Below are 17,096 nucleotides of genomic sequence, written 5' to 3'. Positions count from 1 at the left end.
TAATCAGGAGTCCAGTATGATGAACCCCAGTCGAAGTCCAGCAGACACGACAGTACAGACCGTCATGCCAGAGGAGGAGAGGATAAGCGCGTGTTAGGGATTGATTGAAGTTGGAGGAAGGAAGTCGGAGGAAGGAGTCGGTCCGGACAATGAACCCAGTCAAAGTCCAGCAGACACAACAGTACAGACTGTCGTATCAGAGGAAGAGAGGATAAGGACGCGTTAGGGACCGATCGAAGTCGGAGGAAGGAAAGTCGGAGGAAGGAGTCGGTCTGGACGATGAACCCAGTCGAAGTCCAGCAGACACAACAGTACAGACCATTGTGTCAGAGGAGGAGAGGATAAGCGCGCGTTAGGGATCGATCGAAGTCAGAGGAAGGAAAGTCAGAGGAAGGAGTCGGTCAGGACAATGAATCCAGTCGAATTCCAGCAGACACGACAGTGCAGACCATTGTGTCAGAGGAGGAGAGGACCAGGGATAGACATGACAGTACAGACCATCGCGCCAACTTGAAGTAGAAATTGAAGTATAAGAAAGTATACATATTAAGTATACAGGATTAGGATAGAATAAGCTTGAGGGGACTTAGAATCAATTTGTCGGAAAGTACAAACACCTGCAAATAAAGTCACGTGCAAACTCCGACCATCTGAATCAACTCAAGTTCTAAGTTCTCAGTTCCCCATATCTCCTCGCCCATCTAGGGCTCAGCGGTTTGTACTGCTGAGTCTTTTCTTTGACTCATAACCTCCATCGCTCAGCAGTCTGTACTGCTGAGTCTTTCATTTGACTCGTAACCTCCATCGCTCAGCGGTCTGTACTGCTGAGTCTTTTCTTTGACTCATAACTTCCATCGCTCAGTGGTCTGTACTGCTGAGTCTTTTCTTTGAATCATAACCTCCATCTCTCAGTGGTCTCTACTGGGCGTCTTCCCCCCACCCTCTCGAATAGAGATTCACCCTGTTCGCCCCATTATCTCACCCAGCCCATGTCACCCGTCAGGCGACTCTGTCTGATCTTCGGACATCCCTCCACTCGCACTGTTATCTCGCCCAGTCCATATCATTTCACCCGTCAGGCGATTCTTTCTGGTCTTCGGTCATCCGTTCCATACCTCACCACGTTATCTCGCAGATTTTGCCCACCCCATCCCATTTCACCCGTCAGGTGTTCTTTCTGATCTTCGGCCATCCCTCCACATTACGTGGAGGGGTTTATGCAACAAACAGGAGACGGCGTTAAGATGTTACAACATTTTTACATCACAAGAGAATGTCATCTTTCCCCGAATCATTGTGTTGTCTCCGAGCTCTTCTGATATCGTCTTCTCCTGCCTTCACCGCCTCAAAAAATACCCTTTCAGCTTCTGCGGCAATCTCGTCGTGTCGGGTCACATCATGAATATCCTCACCCACACCTCCATCTCTCTCTGCTTCTCGAATGACTTTGATGAGTTTTCCTGCAAGTTCATGTAGCATCAATGTGTTGCTCTGTTCGTCTACTTCCTGGTGGGCTTCTGGTACTTCGTTGAATACCTTAGCACTTTGGCGGAAGTTGTTATCCGAAAAGTCAAGCACTCAAGTCATTCCCATGTGTTGGGCGAGGTCTCCTGACCATGTTGCCACTGCGTCCTGCAAAGGTATGAATTTGTTGACTGCTGCTGAGCTGCCACTTGACTTACGAAGTAGTTTGTTATCAAAAAAACAGATGATAACCACCAAGGCACCAAAATGAACCAGGATTTTGAACGCGCGCATAATCACATGCGACATAGGCCGGGAATCTTCAGAGGTAAGAGTTTCCTTTGCTGGTCCATAGTTATAGACCCATAAGTTGATTGTAGCCTTTCCACGGCCTAGCGCTGGTGAAGCACTGGCGACTGTACAGCGCCCGTTAAGATTATGCGTCTTGGGAGATAATCAGTACCCATCCTACCCTTTGAATAATTTGACACCTACCGCTATTGTCTGCACCAAGCCCGTATTGGAGTGACAAAGAGTCTCAAATAACTTCCCTGATTTCCTCTTGAATACATACACCAATCCATGATCACTCCCCCCGACAATCAGTTTTCCTTGTGCGGTGAATGCCACCTGCTTGGGGATGGACACACTTGGAGCAGCGGTCATAAATGTTCAAACTGGTTCCTTGTCACCTTCAAGTCAATATAAAGTAAAACCGTCAGTAGCATTGTCCACCACAAAGACGCCCCTCTTCTGGTTGACTGCTGCGTGTCCACTGAAAGAAGGTCAGTGATACATTTGTCAATGACATACCATGGACTCTTACATAACTGATTGGCAGCTATATTCCTTCACCACTGCGCTGTCATCACCTTTCAGTTTGATGAAGTTCCCATCATACAGTCTGAAGACATAGACACATCCATTGTCTGCAAATGCTACAGACTTGGGCACTGTGTTATCGAGTTGCACTGAAAACACGGCCTGCAGCTGCGAGTTTGTGTTGAGAATGAGGACTTGAACTATCTTGTCCCTCGTTCCCACTGCAATCCGCGTAGTCGTTTCGGAGGATGTCAAATCCCATACCATGCATGTAATTTCGAAGCCTGATCCAAGCCTCCTAGCACAGATCTCCTGAAAAGGCATCTGTTGGATGTTAGCCAAAGGTTCAATGATGAGACCAGGACACTCACATCTACATGGCTACGTCGTAAGAATATGATGTAGCCCAGCCCAGTTCCATAACAAAGGGTTTCTGCCATGCCCAATCTTGTTGTGACCCAGACAGCATAGCTGACTGTGCCTTGGGACTCGTGGTGATGAATCGAGCATGTAAGTTCTTTCCGAGATTTGATATCCCAGAGTTTGATGCCCTCGGTCCCTGCTTGTTTGTGAGCACCTCCCATGACAAAGTGCATGTCAAATTACCGCTGCATGCAAGAGCTTGGCCATCATTAGATATTGCAAGTGCGTGAATGGACCCGCCATATGTCGAAAGGCGCATTTGATGTTGGAAGTGTTGCTTTGATTTCACGAAGAGTGACGAGGCAAATAAAGACATTATTGCCTGCACAATCTGGTTGGTTGTAGTCGCCAGTTCACCTGCTCACAGCTTATTTATATTAGGTTCCCATTTGTTTTCGCAACTTTTTGTTGATTCCATGGCGATTTGCTAGCCATTTGTTGTTTCCCGACGCTTGTGTTCATCCTTACGTGACAATTTCATATTTCTATTATATTTAGGACTCATTTATTTGATCTCGTAGGCGACTTCTTTTGTTGATTGTCCTTATTGTTTAATCTCTATATAGGTCTATGTTGAGTGGTGTCATTTGGGGATAAATCACATTAGAGGTTATTACAGTTCATAGCCAATATCTTGACCCGCCCTAGTCGTCCCGCTCACATCGCCGCAACCACAACATCATGCTCAACAAATCCAACGCTGTCCCTGCTTTCTGTGATCAAGAGCCTGGTGCTCCACCTCCCTTCCCTCCTATGCTCACGGACCAGCTTGAACTATTTGGCAGTACTCACCACTCAACTATGCTCGTTGCCAACGAGATTCTTCCTTCCAGAATCAGCACTGTTGTTCCGCCCACTCAGCATATTAAGCACCCACAACTCAAGGACACACTGGCACCTGAGTTCAAACTTGCAGTACAGCTGTTCAAGAATGACCACTCTTCCTCGCCATACTCAAAGAAATTGTTCGAGTGTTCACATTCCCATTCTCAAATGCCCATACCCTCAGATTCATTGGATTCATTAGATTCAGCGTCAGACAGTGGCTCCTCAACTTCGACTGAGAGTCTATTGGAAGATTCAAAGATACCCAAGCCCCCTGGTGAACCTGGTCGTCCAGGGTGTGGAGGATACACACTCCACGAGGCTTTAGACTGGAACCCAAAGGCGTATGCTAAGTTCAAGGTGAGTGACGTGCTCTCACCACAGCATGCTATTTGCTCATGAACCTGTAAGAAATCTATGCACCACCTCATTGAAGAATATCTTGATACGACCAAGTGTGCTTCTTCCCAAAACCATACGCTCCTGAAAATTGTGCGCGACAAGGTGAGTAGACTATGGATGGCAGTTGTCCACAATTTTATCATTTGTCAGGCTGTTGATGCTTTCCCGGACTTAGAAAACTACAGTGGCTTCTGGCCGCTGAATGATACGATCATGATGTGTTTGAAATATACATCGGGTCGTGCTAGGCAGAAGGAAGCAAAGATGGCTGCGGGCAAGACCAGGACCACAAAAAATTCATCGAAAGTGAGGATAATCCTACTATGAAGCTCATAACTGATATCAATCTACAGTTAACTTGATTCATACTATACACCCATGTACCACATTTTACTTGAATTACTAGGGTTGGCGTTGCTGACTTGTCACCTTGTGGAGCGCCATCCACGGAGACAAATAGCTAGATATTGATCGTTGTGTAACTCGTGTATCTTCGAACCAGCTGGAATATCAATTCCATATCTGCTATCCGGCTTATCACGAACTCATGCCTAACTATCAAAAATCCAAATCAACCAGATCAGGAGTAGTAAGAGCTTAGCGCTGGGCCCTGATAGAAGTTTAAAGTTTGAGTCGATATAGGGTTGAGTTTGGTGATAATGTTCCTTTATTTATGGGTGTTAAAACTTCTAACGAACTGGTCTCGTGTGATAATTAAGCTTATTTTCCCTTCTTCCCCTGGTGCGATGGTGCGACGGTCTGTACTGTCACATCTGTCCTTCCCTAGCACTATCCCGTCCAGCGCTCATGATGCATGTGACAAGAACGGTGCCATCACAGCGAACTTCATAATGTATTACATACAAATCAAACTACCTCGCTGTGCAGCCAGCTGGTGGTTGATCCGAGTGCTCAAGGGCTTCACGACGGTGAGACTATGTGGGAGCTTTGCTTGAGGATGATGTCTGATACTTCGTGTAAAACTGATGGATTCTAGATCAATGAGGAATCAAGGAATCAACATCCAGTGATGCTTACCGATGCATGATGAAATCTGCGAGCGAATTATCCCTGCCTCGCATGTTCACAACAGAGCCGGCGCCAGCCCCAATCCTCATAACAACTGCATCACCTCAGAATATATGGTCGATGCTGCTGAGAAGTGGGTTGGCTCTCAGACGGCAGTGCCGCTTGAAAAAAAAACGCAAAACTGATATACGTGTCTTCCTTCATGCAAGGTGACAAAACAGTTATGCACGTAAGGCTGCACGGTTGCACAATCCAGAAGGCTCTTGGGAACAGGAAAGCACTTCCCACTGCACGAGCGATCAGAGCATTGTGTCAACATAGTGACCTGGCGAGGTTTACTCCACGATGAAGAATATAGCCTACACCGCAAATGAAGTTCAGCAGTCTTTGTGTAGATGTCAGCAAAAATCAAGAGAGAAGCGAGATTATGACTTACAGATGATGTGGGGAAGATATAAATGTGAGTGTTGACCATTGCAGCACAGGAATGACAAATGAAATTAGGTGATGAGTCTAGGCGACCAGCGCTGAGTACAAGGAGTGGACGGTGAACGGTAAACTTGAAAGTGAGCGGTGAAAGACTAGAGTGGGCGATGAAAGTGGGCGATGAAAGTGGGCGATCTTATAGTATAGTAGTTTTTAGTACTTACTTTGAACTGAGTGTACCCCATGCAGAGTGCAGACATCCCCAAGAACAGATAAACAAACCAATCACCATTTCTATTGTCTTTATTTGTTTCGCGAAATGTAGGGACCAGAACAATAAATGCAGTTCCATAAATACCTTGCCTGTGCGTAGGCATTTTTGAACTCTTTTGTGTATTTAGACTTGGTCATTTAATTTGCGTTTACGACAATTACCTACCAAGGTGGAACGCCCGGAATGACAGCCCTATCACAGAAGGCCCTGAAAAACGAATAATGCAACATCGTCAAGGTGAAACACCAGTGACCAAAAAGTGGGGATCATGCGACAATGTTATTAGAATAATAAAATCTAGACACAATAATGGTGGCCATATATAAGTAGGATCCATGCCGAGCCCAGAGGTCAAACATTGATGATGCCGACTTCCATTGCCATGTCAGAAACACAGCGCCATATTCACATTGAGCAGGAGGACATACAAACAGCCACTGATACTTACTTATTTGACGAAGACAACAATATGGAATACGACGAGAGTCAGACCACATCCCAGTTTGACACACTGCAATGTACGATGGCTAGCATAGTATGTCTATATTCATTGAGCGAACGAGAATCATGCTGGGCTCAGTGTCTGTTCTAGGTATCAGGAGAGGCCTCCCAGATGAACCTTGAAGAGCGCTTCAATGATGTCACAGGCCAGCCATCAACTTGGATGACTCGGTTGGGCAAGAGGGGGACCTCCCGGATGGACTTGGATGATGTCACAGGCCAGCCCCCAACAGCTCCGCTCGACAAGAGGGAAAAGCGAGTCACCAATCCGGTATGTCTAGGTTACATGAATGAATGTTAATGTTGGACTTACTTTTATCCAGGTACTACCTGACAAGCGTTGCATCAAAGAAGTTGACTACTCAGAGACATTACGCACCACCGTGTACAGTCAAAAGGAACTGATCAACAATATGAGAACAGTCCGTAGTATCTCACTGGACATCACCAATATCTGACCTGTGGGCGCTGTAGGAGGTGGAAAATCAACAAGTAGAACATGTGCGCAACATAAACGACATGAAACAGCAACTAGCAAAGGCCCATGACAAAATCAGAGTAATTCCTTCTGCAGTGTGTGACCACCAGATGTACACTTATGACCATGACAGAGGACCTGTGTCCAGCAGCAGCAACTTGAAGAACATATTAAAGAAATTCGCAAAGCACTCGGCCAGGGTAATCATGAGGCAATAAAGGCCACTATGCAGAAAATCCAAGAGGACGCTTGCGACTACTTGGCACAAGAACGGGCATGGCAAGAAGCAGAGCTGAATGAAAAACTGATCCAACGCGAGGAAGAGTTGAAGAGAAAGACAAATGAAGAGGTGACGTGAATGATTTGATAGGAAAACAGTTGATAACAATAAACAGTCTCAAGAGCGCGAGAATGCAACATTTGCTGAGATGGACCAGAGGTTACAGCAAGAGGTGCTCAAGTTGAAGGCGAGAACATGTTTCTAAAGAAATGGAAAATATACTGAAATACTCACCAGGCAGAAAAAGAGAGCGAGCTGGCCAAGATGGAATGGAGATTTTCCAGGTGTCACAGGTTTCAAGACGAGGTCACAGAAATGGATAATAACCCCAATATGCCAAGAGATGTGGGACAACCATTGTCTCCATCCGCAAAACCACGATCAGGTACCTCATGCCTTAATGCGATTAAGAGGATAAAGAAAACTTGCGGAATATTGCACAGGGTTCGCCTTGTATCACTAGTAGCAAAGGTAAGCATCTGATGCTGTGGACTGTGATTTAAACTTACATGATAGTAGGTGGACGAAGAGGAAGTACCTCCAGAACACTCGTCCGAACAAGACGCACCACCACATCTACAACACGACACACCTTTTGCTACCACGATGGAAGACGCAATTGCAAGAGGTGTAGAAGCCGCACTGAGACGTGTTCTAATCGACAAAGAATTTCCAGTTATCAAGAAGCACAGTCCCCGGCGGAGAAAGACGGAGGAAAAAGAACTCCAGCAAGAGAAGGTGGCCGAGAAAAGCTATGAAAGAGACTTCTTTTTGGCAAGTCAAAAGGTGGTATGGAAGCTGCGACTTACAGTGATGTATAGGGTGAAGTGCGGTGTCTCTTCAAAGATGTTTTCAACATTTCTCAAGACACTGATTTCATACTCCATCAGGCAGCTAGTCGTGAGGATGTCTACTCGTATGAATACGAAGACGGCCCAGGTCCCGATTACAAAGATCTCGCCTTTGATCTCAAATGTGGGTCCAAAAGCCCCTGGAATAATAAAGTCATTGGCTTGCTGCTTGAAGAATTGCGGAGAAGGGGTGACCAAGAGAGCTGGCCATTCCGAAGGTCAGAGGCGTATATGAGGGAAGTTCTTCAAGATTGTTACAAACGCCTGCATACGGTGTGGACAGCTACACAACCCAAGGTTACCGCAAAGGGTGGATTGGAGACTCTTGCAGAGGTGGAGCAGAGGCTGATCTCTAAGAAAGACAAGACATTGAAAGCGACTCGTCAAACAACACGTCGGAAAAATGTATGTTCATGAACTCCTGCTAATCTGGTACTGACACCTTCTCAGAAATATCTTCACAGAGTCAAGGTTCTTGACCATCTTGTTAAGTACAAGACTGATGAGAATGAGGAAGACCTCCCAGCCTGGCAGTGGCTTCAGCAACTAGTTGGGACGTTGGGAGAAGACAGCATGAGTTCAGAGGAGAGCGACGTGGAAAATGATATTGAAATGGTTCTTCGTGTCAAGAACATGACTTGGCGCCGTGCGATCGAATGGGAATTGGATATTATTGATCACCAAAGGATCATGGATGATGATATCTTCGCCCCCCAAGGTTCAAAGCCGATGAAACGGATACGCTCAGCCGGGAATCCAACAACATCCAGAAAAGAAGGGGATGGGTTGCCTAAAGCATTGTATAATGAGGAATGGCTTGCAGGTTTGACCAAGCATCAAGTTGAGAGGTTATCAATCTCGGATGGAAGATTTAAGTGGATGAGAGTTGCGGTAGTGTAGGGCATCATTTTGTACTCCTGGAGATATTGAATGTGCAGCACGAGCGCCAAAGGCGTGGCTCGCCGAGTGGGTAGATGTCAGCACTGTGCGAGATTGAAGTCAGGATGGCGATGGAATTAATGCAAGTACATACCAGTCTGTGTCTCAAAACTCATCCCTCAAATTTGCATTAGGGATCGATTGAAGTCAGACGGAGGAGTCAGGCGACGATGAAAGGACGATACGGCAGCACATACTGCCATATCAGGAGTCCAGTACGATGAACCCAGTCGAAGTCCAGCAGACACGACAGTACAGACCATCGTGCCAGAGGAGGAGAGGATAAGCGCGCATTAGGGATCGATCGAAGTCGGAGGAAGGAAAGTCGGAGGAAGGAGTCAGTCCGGACAATGAACCCAGTCGAAGTCCAGCAGACACAACAGTACAGACTGTCGTGTCAGAGGAAGAGAGGATAAGGACATGTTAGGGATCAATCAAAGTCAGATGAAGGAGTCGGTCAGGACGATGAACCCAATTGAATTCCAGAAGACACGACAGTACAGACCATCGTGTCAGAGGAGGAGAGGATAAGGGTGCGTTAGGGATTGATCGAAGTCGGATGAAGGAGTCGGTCAGGACGATGAACCCAGTCGAATTCCAGAAGACACGACAGTACAGACCGTCGTGTCAGAGGAGGAGAGGATAAGGGCGTGTTAGGGATTGATCGAAGTCGGATGAAGGAAAGTCGGATGAAGGAAAGTTGGATGAAGGAGTCGGTCAGGACGATGAACCCAGTCGAAGTCCAGCAGACACAACAGTACAGACCGTCGTGTCAGAGGAGGAGAGGATAAGGGTGCGTTAGGGATCGATCAAAGTCAGAGGAAGGAAAGTCAGAGGAAGGAGTCGGTCCGGACAATGAACCCAGTCAAAGTCCAGCAGACACAACAGTACAGACCATCGCGCCAAGTAGAAATTGAAGTATAAGAAAGTATACATATTAAGTATACAGGATTAGGATAGAATAAGCTTGAGGGGACTTAGAATCAATTCGTCGGAAAGTATAAACACCTGCAAATAAAGTCACGTGCAAATTCCAACCCTCCGAATCGACCAAGTTTTCATTTCCCATGCGCTATGGCCCATATACTTTATCACCTCTCTTCTCCTGGCACAACGGTATGTACTGTCGTGTCCTTCCTCCATTTACCGGCCTTCGTCATGATAGTATGTACTGTCATGTCGTGTCGTTGTCTTGCTTCCTTTCCATTCAATAACTCAAAGTCGCCTACCCCGCTCTGATGAGGATTAGCGCCCACCGCAGGTAATCCTATTGTTGATTTTCTTATTCTTATGATACTAAGAGTTGCTTTCGGTTTTGATCACCCAGCTGCTGATTTCCACTAGCATGCAAATGATCTCTTCCTCTTCCATTGTTATGAGGAGCCTTGTTTTTTTTTGGTTTCAAATTTATGTCTTAGCATTTAATATTTATTTGTACCCCCGCATTTTCTCTCTGCACAACCCTCAGAGACCAGAGAGCAGACAATCGAAATTTACTCTGCCATTATGATTATATTATTATGATTATGTTATTTCTGGTGTTCCACAATCTCTGCGATTCCACTAAGTCCATTGATGGGTTTGTGGCCCGAAGTCAGGCCTCTAATTTAAACCCCGCATACCACAGACTTGCTTTCCCTTTTCTACCCCCTACGTCACATACAACAGTTTCTACTGTTGTTCCTCTTTCTACCTGTCTACTAATTGCTTCGCGCATACTATCTATCTGTCTTGCCTGCTGCGTACAACGGTTTATACTGTTGTTCATATACTCCTCCTGCCTGCTGCATACAACGGTTTCTACTGTTGTTCGTTTGCTCTTCTTGCCTGCACAACGCTCGGTCTGCTCTCATCCGCCACCTGCCGTGCTGCTCATGGCTCCTAACCTCCGCGTCTTCGTAAACGAAGGGGCAATTTTCACTTCCTTCAATGCATCCTCGCTTCCTACTGTTATTCCTCCCATCCCTCGACCCTGGAACCCAGTGTTAGAGTCTGATGGTTCTTCCGACAACATCCGAGATGCCTTAATGACCCAGTGGGCATACGAAATGCGCCCATGGTATCCTATCATCCCCCAAAACCCTGTGTTTGATGGTGCCATCTTCGGGTGCCTCAATTATTCCTATTTCTCTGTGCCCATTGAGGCGACACCCGATCATCGCTATATCTTACACAAGGACGTCCGAGAAGCATGGCAGGCTCTGGAGCAGAAGTTAGCTTTGTGTCAGGGACGTCTAGCAACGAACATGCATTTTCCTTGGTACAGCCAACCCCCACGAGCTCCGAGAGATTATGGGTACTTGAGGTCTCATGTCGATGTGAAGCTCGCAAAGAAGGTCGCTCTGAGATCACACGACGCGTTCATAGGTATGGAGTTCGTTCTGTTGTGACGCATTGAGGCTTATCGGTATTTTCAGGTATCGCAACTCTCTGCACATACTTCATCATGGCTCATCGATATAGACCCCATGATGGTCCCTCAGACTGGACCTCTCTATTGACCAAAGACCCTCAATGTCCCATACCATCTGCATGGGTGGTCAAACTCTCCCGCACATTCGTCAGGGATCTCACAGATGCTGTACCACGCACTGGCATGATTATCAACGGTGCCCACGGTCTGGGTTGGGACGGAGATGTGACCATGTTTGAAAGCTTCAAAATCCCAATCTGGGTGTATTGGCCTTCTAATATGGTACACGATAAGGCCTGGAAAAAATACCTGCCTTCAACAACAGATATCGCTGCAGCAACTCAGACTCAGTGGGGCATCCAGTCAGGATGGGGCACTCAGGACGATAATACTTGGGGAGTTAGGCACGATGATAATCCGTCTAATGATGATCCATGGGGAACTCAATCGAACGATCCATGGGGCATTCAGTCGAACGATACGTGGGGCACTCAGTCGGACGATCTGGCACCAATGTCCATTGTTCAATCGCAGCCCGACCTCTCCCATTTTCCGCTCCCCCCAAAAAATAGCAGTCAGAAGCATGGTGAAGATTTCAAGGTGTTCTTTGCCCACTGGGCCACGCAGAACAAGGAGAAGGAGACGAAGGAATCACCCTCTCAATGGCAGGCACGTCTAGGTCGTGAGCGTTTGGCAATGAATCATCACATGCCTGGGAGGTCTAGCACAATTCAGGTGTTCAAATGGTGACCCCATGACGATGATGAGGATGAGGATGGATTCCTGTTGCGCCACCCCGTCACAAAGGCTTGTGTAGAGGAAATCTGGGGAAACTACAACAAGGAAACTAGAATCTTTGATCCCTTTTCTAACCAGTGGGACTTATGTCATGCCCTCAACCCAACTAGCATCCCTGACGGTGATGATCGGGAAGATAATGACGACATCATGCCTCCACTTCCTATAGTCGCTCCCCCTGTACTTCCACCTCCTACTCCTTCCAGTTTCTCGCAGGACATATACAAATACTTCGGCAACGAGGTTTTGCTTGCATCGAGACACATGAGTATTGAAGGACTCATCCCTGTCTTACATTACCATTTTGGATATTGAACCATGGCAGCTGTCTTGCCTCCTCTGAACGTATCGACACGGATGCAAGAATGGACTAGGAAGATGCAATGGGAACATACTCGGAAGCTAGTTGGCGATTCGACAGCTGAAACAGGTTCGATTGCAGAGCCACAACGCCAAAGCATTACGAACTTCATTGCGCTTTTGGTAAACTTCAAGCAGTCTGACTCAGGCAGCCTAATACTGCCTGATGTTTGGGATTTAGGACCCAATCTGTCTCTACAAATCTCGCATGTGCATATCCGAGTTTCTTATGCCCAGCTATCGCAACATTGGTTCTTTATAATTGAGCCCCGCCAATCCCCAAATCATGTTGTCTGGACATTAGCTGTTCCCGACCCCGTTACTGCGGTGATGTGCCTGTGACGTAACTGGGGTTCAAACATGCAGGAGATCGCGCTTGCTCTCCTTCAAAGAGGTATAGCATTTAGGACCCTGCAGCGTATGACTGTCGTGCCCAACTTGCGGCACCCCCCTACTGAGCTTCATACCTACACCTTGGGACACCGACAATTCCCCTTCCGCGCAATATACACGGATTACATTGTATATGAGCAGCTACGTCACGACTTTATGAACCGGCCCCGAGCAAGGGCTGCTTTTCTGCATGGGGGACTCATATGGTGGTTGGCTTTGCACAGCCTCGGTTTTGACCATCTCCCATCTGTCCTTGATGGTATCTCACCCGAAGCTGTTCCATTTGGTCTCCTATTGTGCAGCAATGATCAGACTTACTACGACGATGGGTTGTCGGAAGAAGAAATCGATTTTATGTGCGGGACATACTACGTGCACCAGGGTAAGCTTTCCTTTACACAGATTGATCAATCGTAGCAATATTAATACTCACGCTTTCTAGCTCAGGGCACGGATGTAGTAGTATCATCCTGGTGGCCTCGGCCGCATGCTTGGAATGCATCGGGCTTGAACGTCGGTTTTTGGTCTGCTCGTTGCGAAGATTGGTTCCAAACCCGTCTTGGCAATATCAGAGAAGGAGTTTCTTGTGAGCGACTTTCGTGCACCTGATGACGCCAATGGTCCAATGACCTCCACACAGTGGAAGCGCTCCCTCAAATTTAACCCTGGCACAACCAAGATGATGCAAAATGTTTCAGTGGCAGTGTTATGATTTCATGACTAGAGCACCTGGTAAGAGTTATTAACCAAACTGCCTCATTGATACTGACAAGATTATCTAGTTTGGACCAAGTCATAGTTGTGCTGTTGTATCGCATATGTATTATAGTATGATTATGAGAACGTGCTACACTCCTATTTGCATTGATTCCGTCCTTACATATGTTAGTTGTCAGGACACGACCAGGCTACAATTGAGTAATAGATTGATCTCAGGGGTCAACTTATCATAGATGATCGCCATTTTGTGCTGCATGCTGCGGGTGATGAGCGGGCGACGATCGGGCGATTCATTCTGTCGAAGGACGAAACTTCAAGTTTCAGTCATCACATCTTATCGCTGGCGTAAACTTCAAAATCTTGATGACATCTAATTGTCGGACAAAACTTAAAACAGTGGCAAGGAGATTAAACTTCAAGTTTCGTCTGAAGTTTTACATGATAATTAAATTTAAAATTCAAGCAGACACTGAAAATCTGATTATACTTCTTATTTGTGTTGACATATAGTCAGTGGAAAAATAGCTGCGGATATTTCATATTTTGGATTTCGCATACAACACTGACTAAATTTGAAGTTATATACCCATTTTTATGTCGGTTCAAACTCCAAATATTTTCTTCACATTTAGTACAACATGTAAACCTCTCCTAAATATCGATAACCCCGATGTGTCCATTATCCACAGGCATAACGTTCGACATATCGGGGGACTCCGGTCATGTCACGTTGACTTACTTTGATATAACTCACACGCCAATATTTATGCCAACTCGATTCGATGCTCACCTCATGAAGCATATTTGCTACTCGTTAACCTACCTACAACCTGCAAAAGTACATGTATGTCTCACAACCTTGATCATGACCCTTACAATCGCAAATTCGCTACATATGCCACTTTGTACAGACAGCCACACAGCAATCGCATCATTATCCTACGTGTCATTCAGCACCTGAATCTAGTGATATTGAGGTATGGGAGTTGCCCTCGCAGCAGACGGCGTGCTGATCAGTGATCATCGTTATTATACCGATATCGTTGCAATTGTTCTATCTCTGAGACTCCCACTTTCGCGGACTGGACCTCAAATATGTTTCGTGGGTTTCGAGGAATGCATGGAAACCAATACCGCAACAAGGACATTCCAGCTTGTTGTTTGGCTTAGTCAATCAGTAATGTCCCCAGATACCTATGTGATCACAGAAGAATCCCTTGGATCCAAGCAGTTGCCGCTGTGCTTCTAAAGGCTAGGTATTACTGAGTGCTGACTAGTAGAAGGTGGATGTAAAATAACTGGTAATTAGATAGTTAACAATCAACAAGTGAAGGTCAAACATACGAGAACGACAAAAGCACTACTAGAAATTTAAATGTTAAAAAGGAACAATAAAAAGACAAAGTTCAGAAGAGCACATGCAGAAACTAAGCACGCATACGATTCAACCGGGATTCGCCAAGTTCAAGTCAGTGTCCATCCCTCCCCGATCATGCCATACGCTACGGTGCGGGCAGTACCCGCAAGGTCGCCGTAATTTGTACGGTGGTAAACGCACACTGTCATGGTGACCAGCCCTATTCAGAACATCAACCTGCAATAATGGTGTGAGCAAAGGTGAAGACAGACGTGAGAACACTGACGTCGAAGACAATGATGGGGACTCGGGTTGAGTTTCCTGCTGTGTAGTTGCTGCAAGCTCAGGAGCTATGTCTTTGACCAGCCAGAGTGCGACTTTCCCGTGCTCGCTGTTACACGCCAGGTATCTCCCATCTCGAGAGAACGAGACACCTAAAAGGCGTTCGCCATCCTCATCCAAGGGTTCGCCGAGTGGCTGATTAGACTCGGTGTTCCACAGCTGTGCCAGATCCCAGCCCACACACGCCAGGACATTGTGTGTGGGTGAAAGTGCGATGGAATACACCACCGGCGGATACCAAGAGTCATATTGGTAAAACCAATCGAGTGTTGCGCCCGAGGTGCTGTCCAAACCAATTGTAACTTCCGAGAAGACAATATAAAGTTTGCTGCTGTCTGACGACCACACCACTGAAGACACATCGAAGTCTTCGAAGGGGCCGACAACAAGGTTGCCAGTCTTGCTATCCCAGATGCAGACAGTATTGTCGCATCCGGCTGATGCAATTCTATCACCCGAAGGCGAATATGCAAGAATAGTCACTCTGCCGTGCTTCGTCTCGATCGGGCCCACCTTGACTTTTTCGCTGTCCGCGTCTTGAATTAGGATTTTTCCATCGTCGGACCCGGTTGCAAGATGGTTCCCGCTGGGCGACCATGACAGCGACGCCACACCACCACTATAACTCATCCAATCGCCTTTGATCATCTCTCCTTCGGGAGTCCACAGCTCAATGCTTCCGCCACTCAAGCACATCGCAATTGTCTTCCCGTCTGGTGACAGCGCCAGTGCATATATGCCTCCACTACCAACTTTCCACGGTTCTCCGACGAGAAGTCCTGTGTCGCAGTTCCACTTCCGCATCATGCCGTCGTCTGATTCAATAAGGATGTGGACGTTGTCGTGCAAGAAGATGAATTCATGTTCAGCCCCGGGACGTCCCTCGAACCTGTGTTTCGGACTTGGTCCTTTGGCTTGCACAGGCGGCGTTGAAGTTTCCTTGAGGGTGAGCTTTGTAGAAGATTCAGAAGCCATGGACGTTAGGGTGAGGCGTCTGGTGTATCGATCTAGCTATACGTGGTTCTTGATCAGTCATGGGGGAAACAGTTCACCAGTTCTCACCAGGTCCAATGTCTGCTGGTGTCTCACCTTGTGGCAAGCTGGCTAAGCAAGCAAGTCTTTTATGTGTGAGATGTATGACTCGATTACACGAGGCGGTGCTGGTCCGTGATGGACAATTTCATGTGGTGAGAAGTACAGCATGTCAACTGGCGCGACATTCACAAACCATGACTCGGATGTCCACGCGAATCATAGTGAATCATCCGATTGTTTTTTCAAAAGAAAAACCAATCATTGCATAGCATTGTGATCATGTCAAGACACATTACCGAGATGTCGACTGTCATGTGTGGATTAGGTCACTGGCAGCTACTGGAGACTAATGACGCATATACTCAAGGTAGACGCGGTAACCTTCAATGGTCAGAATAGTTTCTCGTGCCTATTCTTGGTTTGCTTCTGTGCCTACGTTGCTGTTCATGCCCGCCGTGTCATACCCGATGCCTTCCACGCCTCAAGAGGCACCCGGCGCGGACCAGCCCAAACAGCATTCGTGTATGTTCAGCCGTCTGGCCATCAATTATAAAGAACAAACGTTAAGATAGCAACGTTGGAACTTACTTCGTGCGCCACATAGACAGTATCACCACTTACAGAACTGGCATGCCACACAAACGCAGCTGCTCAGTGGGTCCGGTCTCCACCCTGTCTTTACGAACGCCCAGCCCAGCACGAGCGAGACGTAAGGTTGCTGCTGGGGGCGAAGGGAATTGGTGACGAGTTTAAATCATGTGCCACGTGGATGAAACGAGGGCGCGAGAGATAGAAGGGGATTTTCATAGAAATATAAGTCTAATAATGAAAACACACACCTCATTTCGCTATGTACACACCCACTCCGCTCTATCCATCTCCACGGCACGCGATCCGCAAGCTGCAAATGTGTTGTGCTTCACGTTCCAGCCAATGAATTTCCCACCCCAGAACCAAGATCTAT

The 17,096-nt window shown here is 46.8% G+C and overlaps 6 protein-coding genes across 6 annotated transcripts; 3 read left to right on the top strand and 3 right to left on the bottom strand.

Annotated features, from left to right (window-relative positions):
- Positions 1 to 1,263: 1,263 nt before the first annotated feature.
- EDB91DRAFT_1253421 (uncharacterized protein) lies at positions 1,264 to 2,130 on the bottom strand (the record flags this gene model as incomplete). The annotated part of the gene is made up of 4 exons (XM_041323646.1): positions 1,264 to 1,523; positions 1,579 to 1,632; positions 1,683 to 1,908; positions 1,960 to 2,130. The coding sequence occupies 4 exons, from the start codon at positions 2,128 to 2,130 to the stop codon at positions 1,264 to 1,266; spliced, it is 711 nt and encodes a 236-aa protein (XP_041172214.1).
- A 33-nt stretch (positions 2,131 to 2,163) lies between these two features.
- On the bottom strand, positions 2,164 to 3,025 carry EDB91DRAFT_1253420 (uncharacterized protein; the record flags this gene model as incomplete). The annotated part of the gene is made up of 4 exons (XM_041323645.1): positions 2,164 to 2,239; positions 2,291 to 2,610; positions 2,658 to 2,845; positions 2,893 to 3,025. 4 exons carry the CDS (start codon positions 3,023 to 3,025, stop codon positions 2,164 to 2,166), a joined length of 717 nt encoding a protein of 238 aa, XP_041172213.1.
- Positions 3,026 to 3,390: 365 nt separating this feature from the next.
- EDB91DRAFT_1253419 (uncharacterized protein) lies at positions 3,391 to 4,298 on the top strand (the record flags this gene model as incomplete). Its single annotated transcript, XM_041323644.1, has 4 exons — positions 3,391 to 3,894; positions 3,946 to 4,038; positions 4,087 to 4,242; positions 4,290 to 4,298. 4 exons carry the CDS (start codon positions 3,391 to 3,393, stop codon positions 4,296 to 4,298), a joined length of 762 nt encoding a protein of 253 aa, XP_041172212.1.
- A 405-nt stretch (positions 4,299 to 4,703) lies between these two features.
- EDB91DRAFT_1086055 (uncharacterized protein) lies at positions 4,704 to 5,768 on the bottom strand (the record flags this gene model as incomplete). Its single annotated transcript, XM_041315983.1, has 5 exons — positions 4,704 to 4,780; positions 4,801 to 4,929; positions 4,975 to 4,990; positions 5,402 to 5,524; positions 5,616 to 5,768. 5 exons carry the CDS (start codon positions 5,766 to 5,768, stop codon positions 4,704 to 4,706), a joined length of 498 nt encoding a protein of 165 aa, XP_041172211.1.
- A 2,055-nt stretch (positions 5,769 to 7,823) lies between these two features.
- On the top strand, positions 7,824 to 8,483 carry EDB91DRAFT_1022394 (uncharacterized protein; the record flags this gene model as incomplete). The annotated part of the gene is made up of 2 exons (XM_041312589.1): positions 7,824 to 8,184; positions 8,242 to 8,483. Coding segments are annotated over 2 exons (603 nt in total), but the record flags the coding sequence as incomplete, so codon positions are not given.
- Positions 8,484 to 12,705: 4,222 nt separating this feature from the next.
- EDB91DRAFT_1060553 (uncharacterized protein) lies at positions 12,706 to 13,287 on the top strand (the record flags this gene model as incomplete). The annotated part of the gene is made up of 2 exons (XM_041314354.1): positions 12,706 to 13,060; positions 13,121 to 13,287. The coding sequence occupies 2 exons, from the start codon at positions 12,706 to 12,708 to the stop codon at positions 13,285 to 13,287; spliced, it is 522 nt and encodes a 173-aa protein (XP_041172209.1).
- Between the last annotated feature and the right edge of the window lie 3,809 nt (positions 13,288 to 17,096).

This window comes from Suillus paluster (genome assembly GCF_016628075.1).
Source record: "Suillus paluster strain FC165 chromosome Unknown EDB91scaffold_85, whole genome shotgun sequence".
NCBI classification, from domain to species: domain Eukaryota; kingdom Fungi; phylum Basidiomycota; class Agaricomycetes; order Boletales; family Suillaceae; genus Suillus; species Suillus paluster.
Note: the sequence above shows the minus strand (reverse complement) of the source record. Positions and strands in the feature narration are given on the sequence as shown.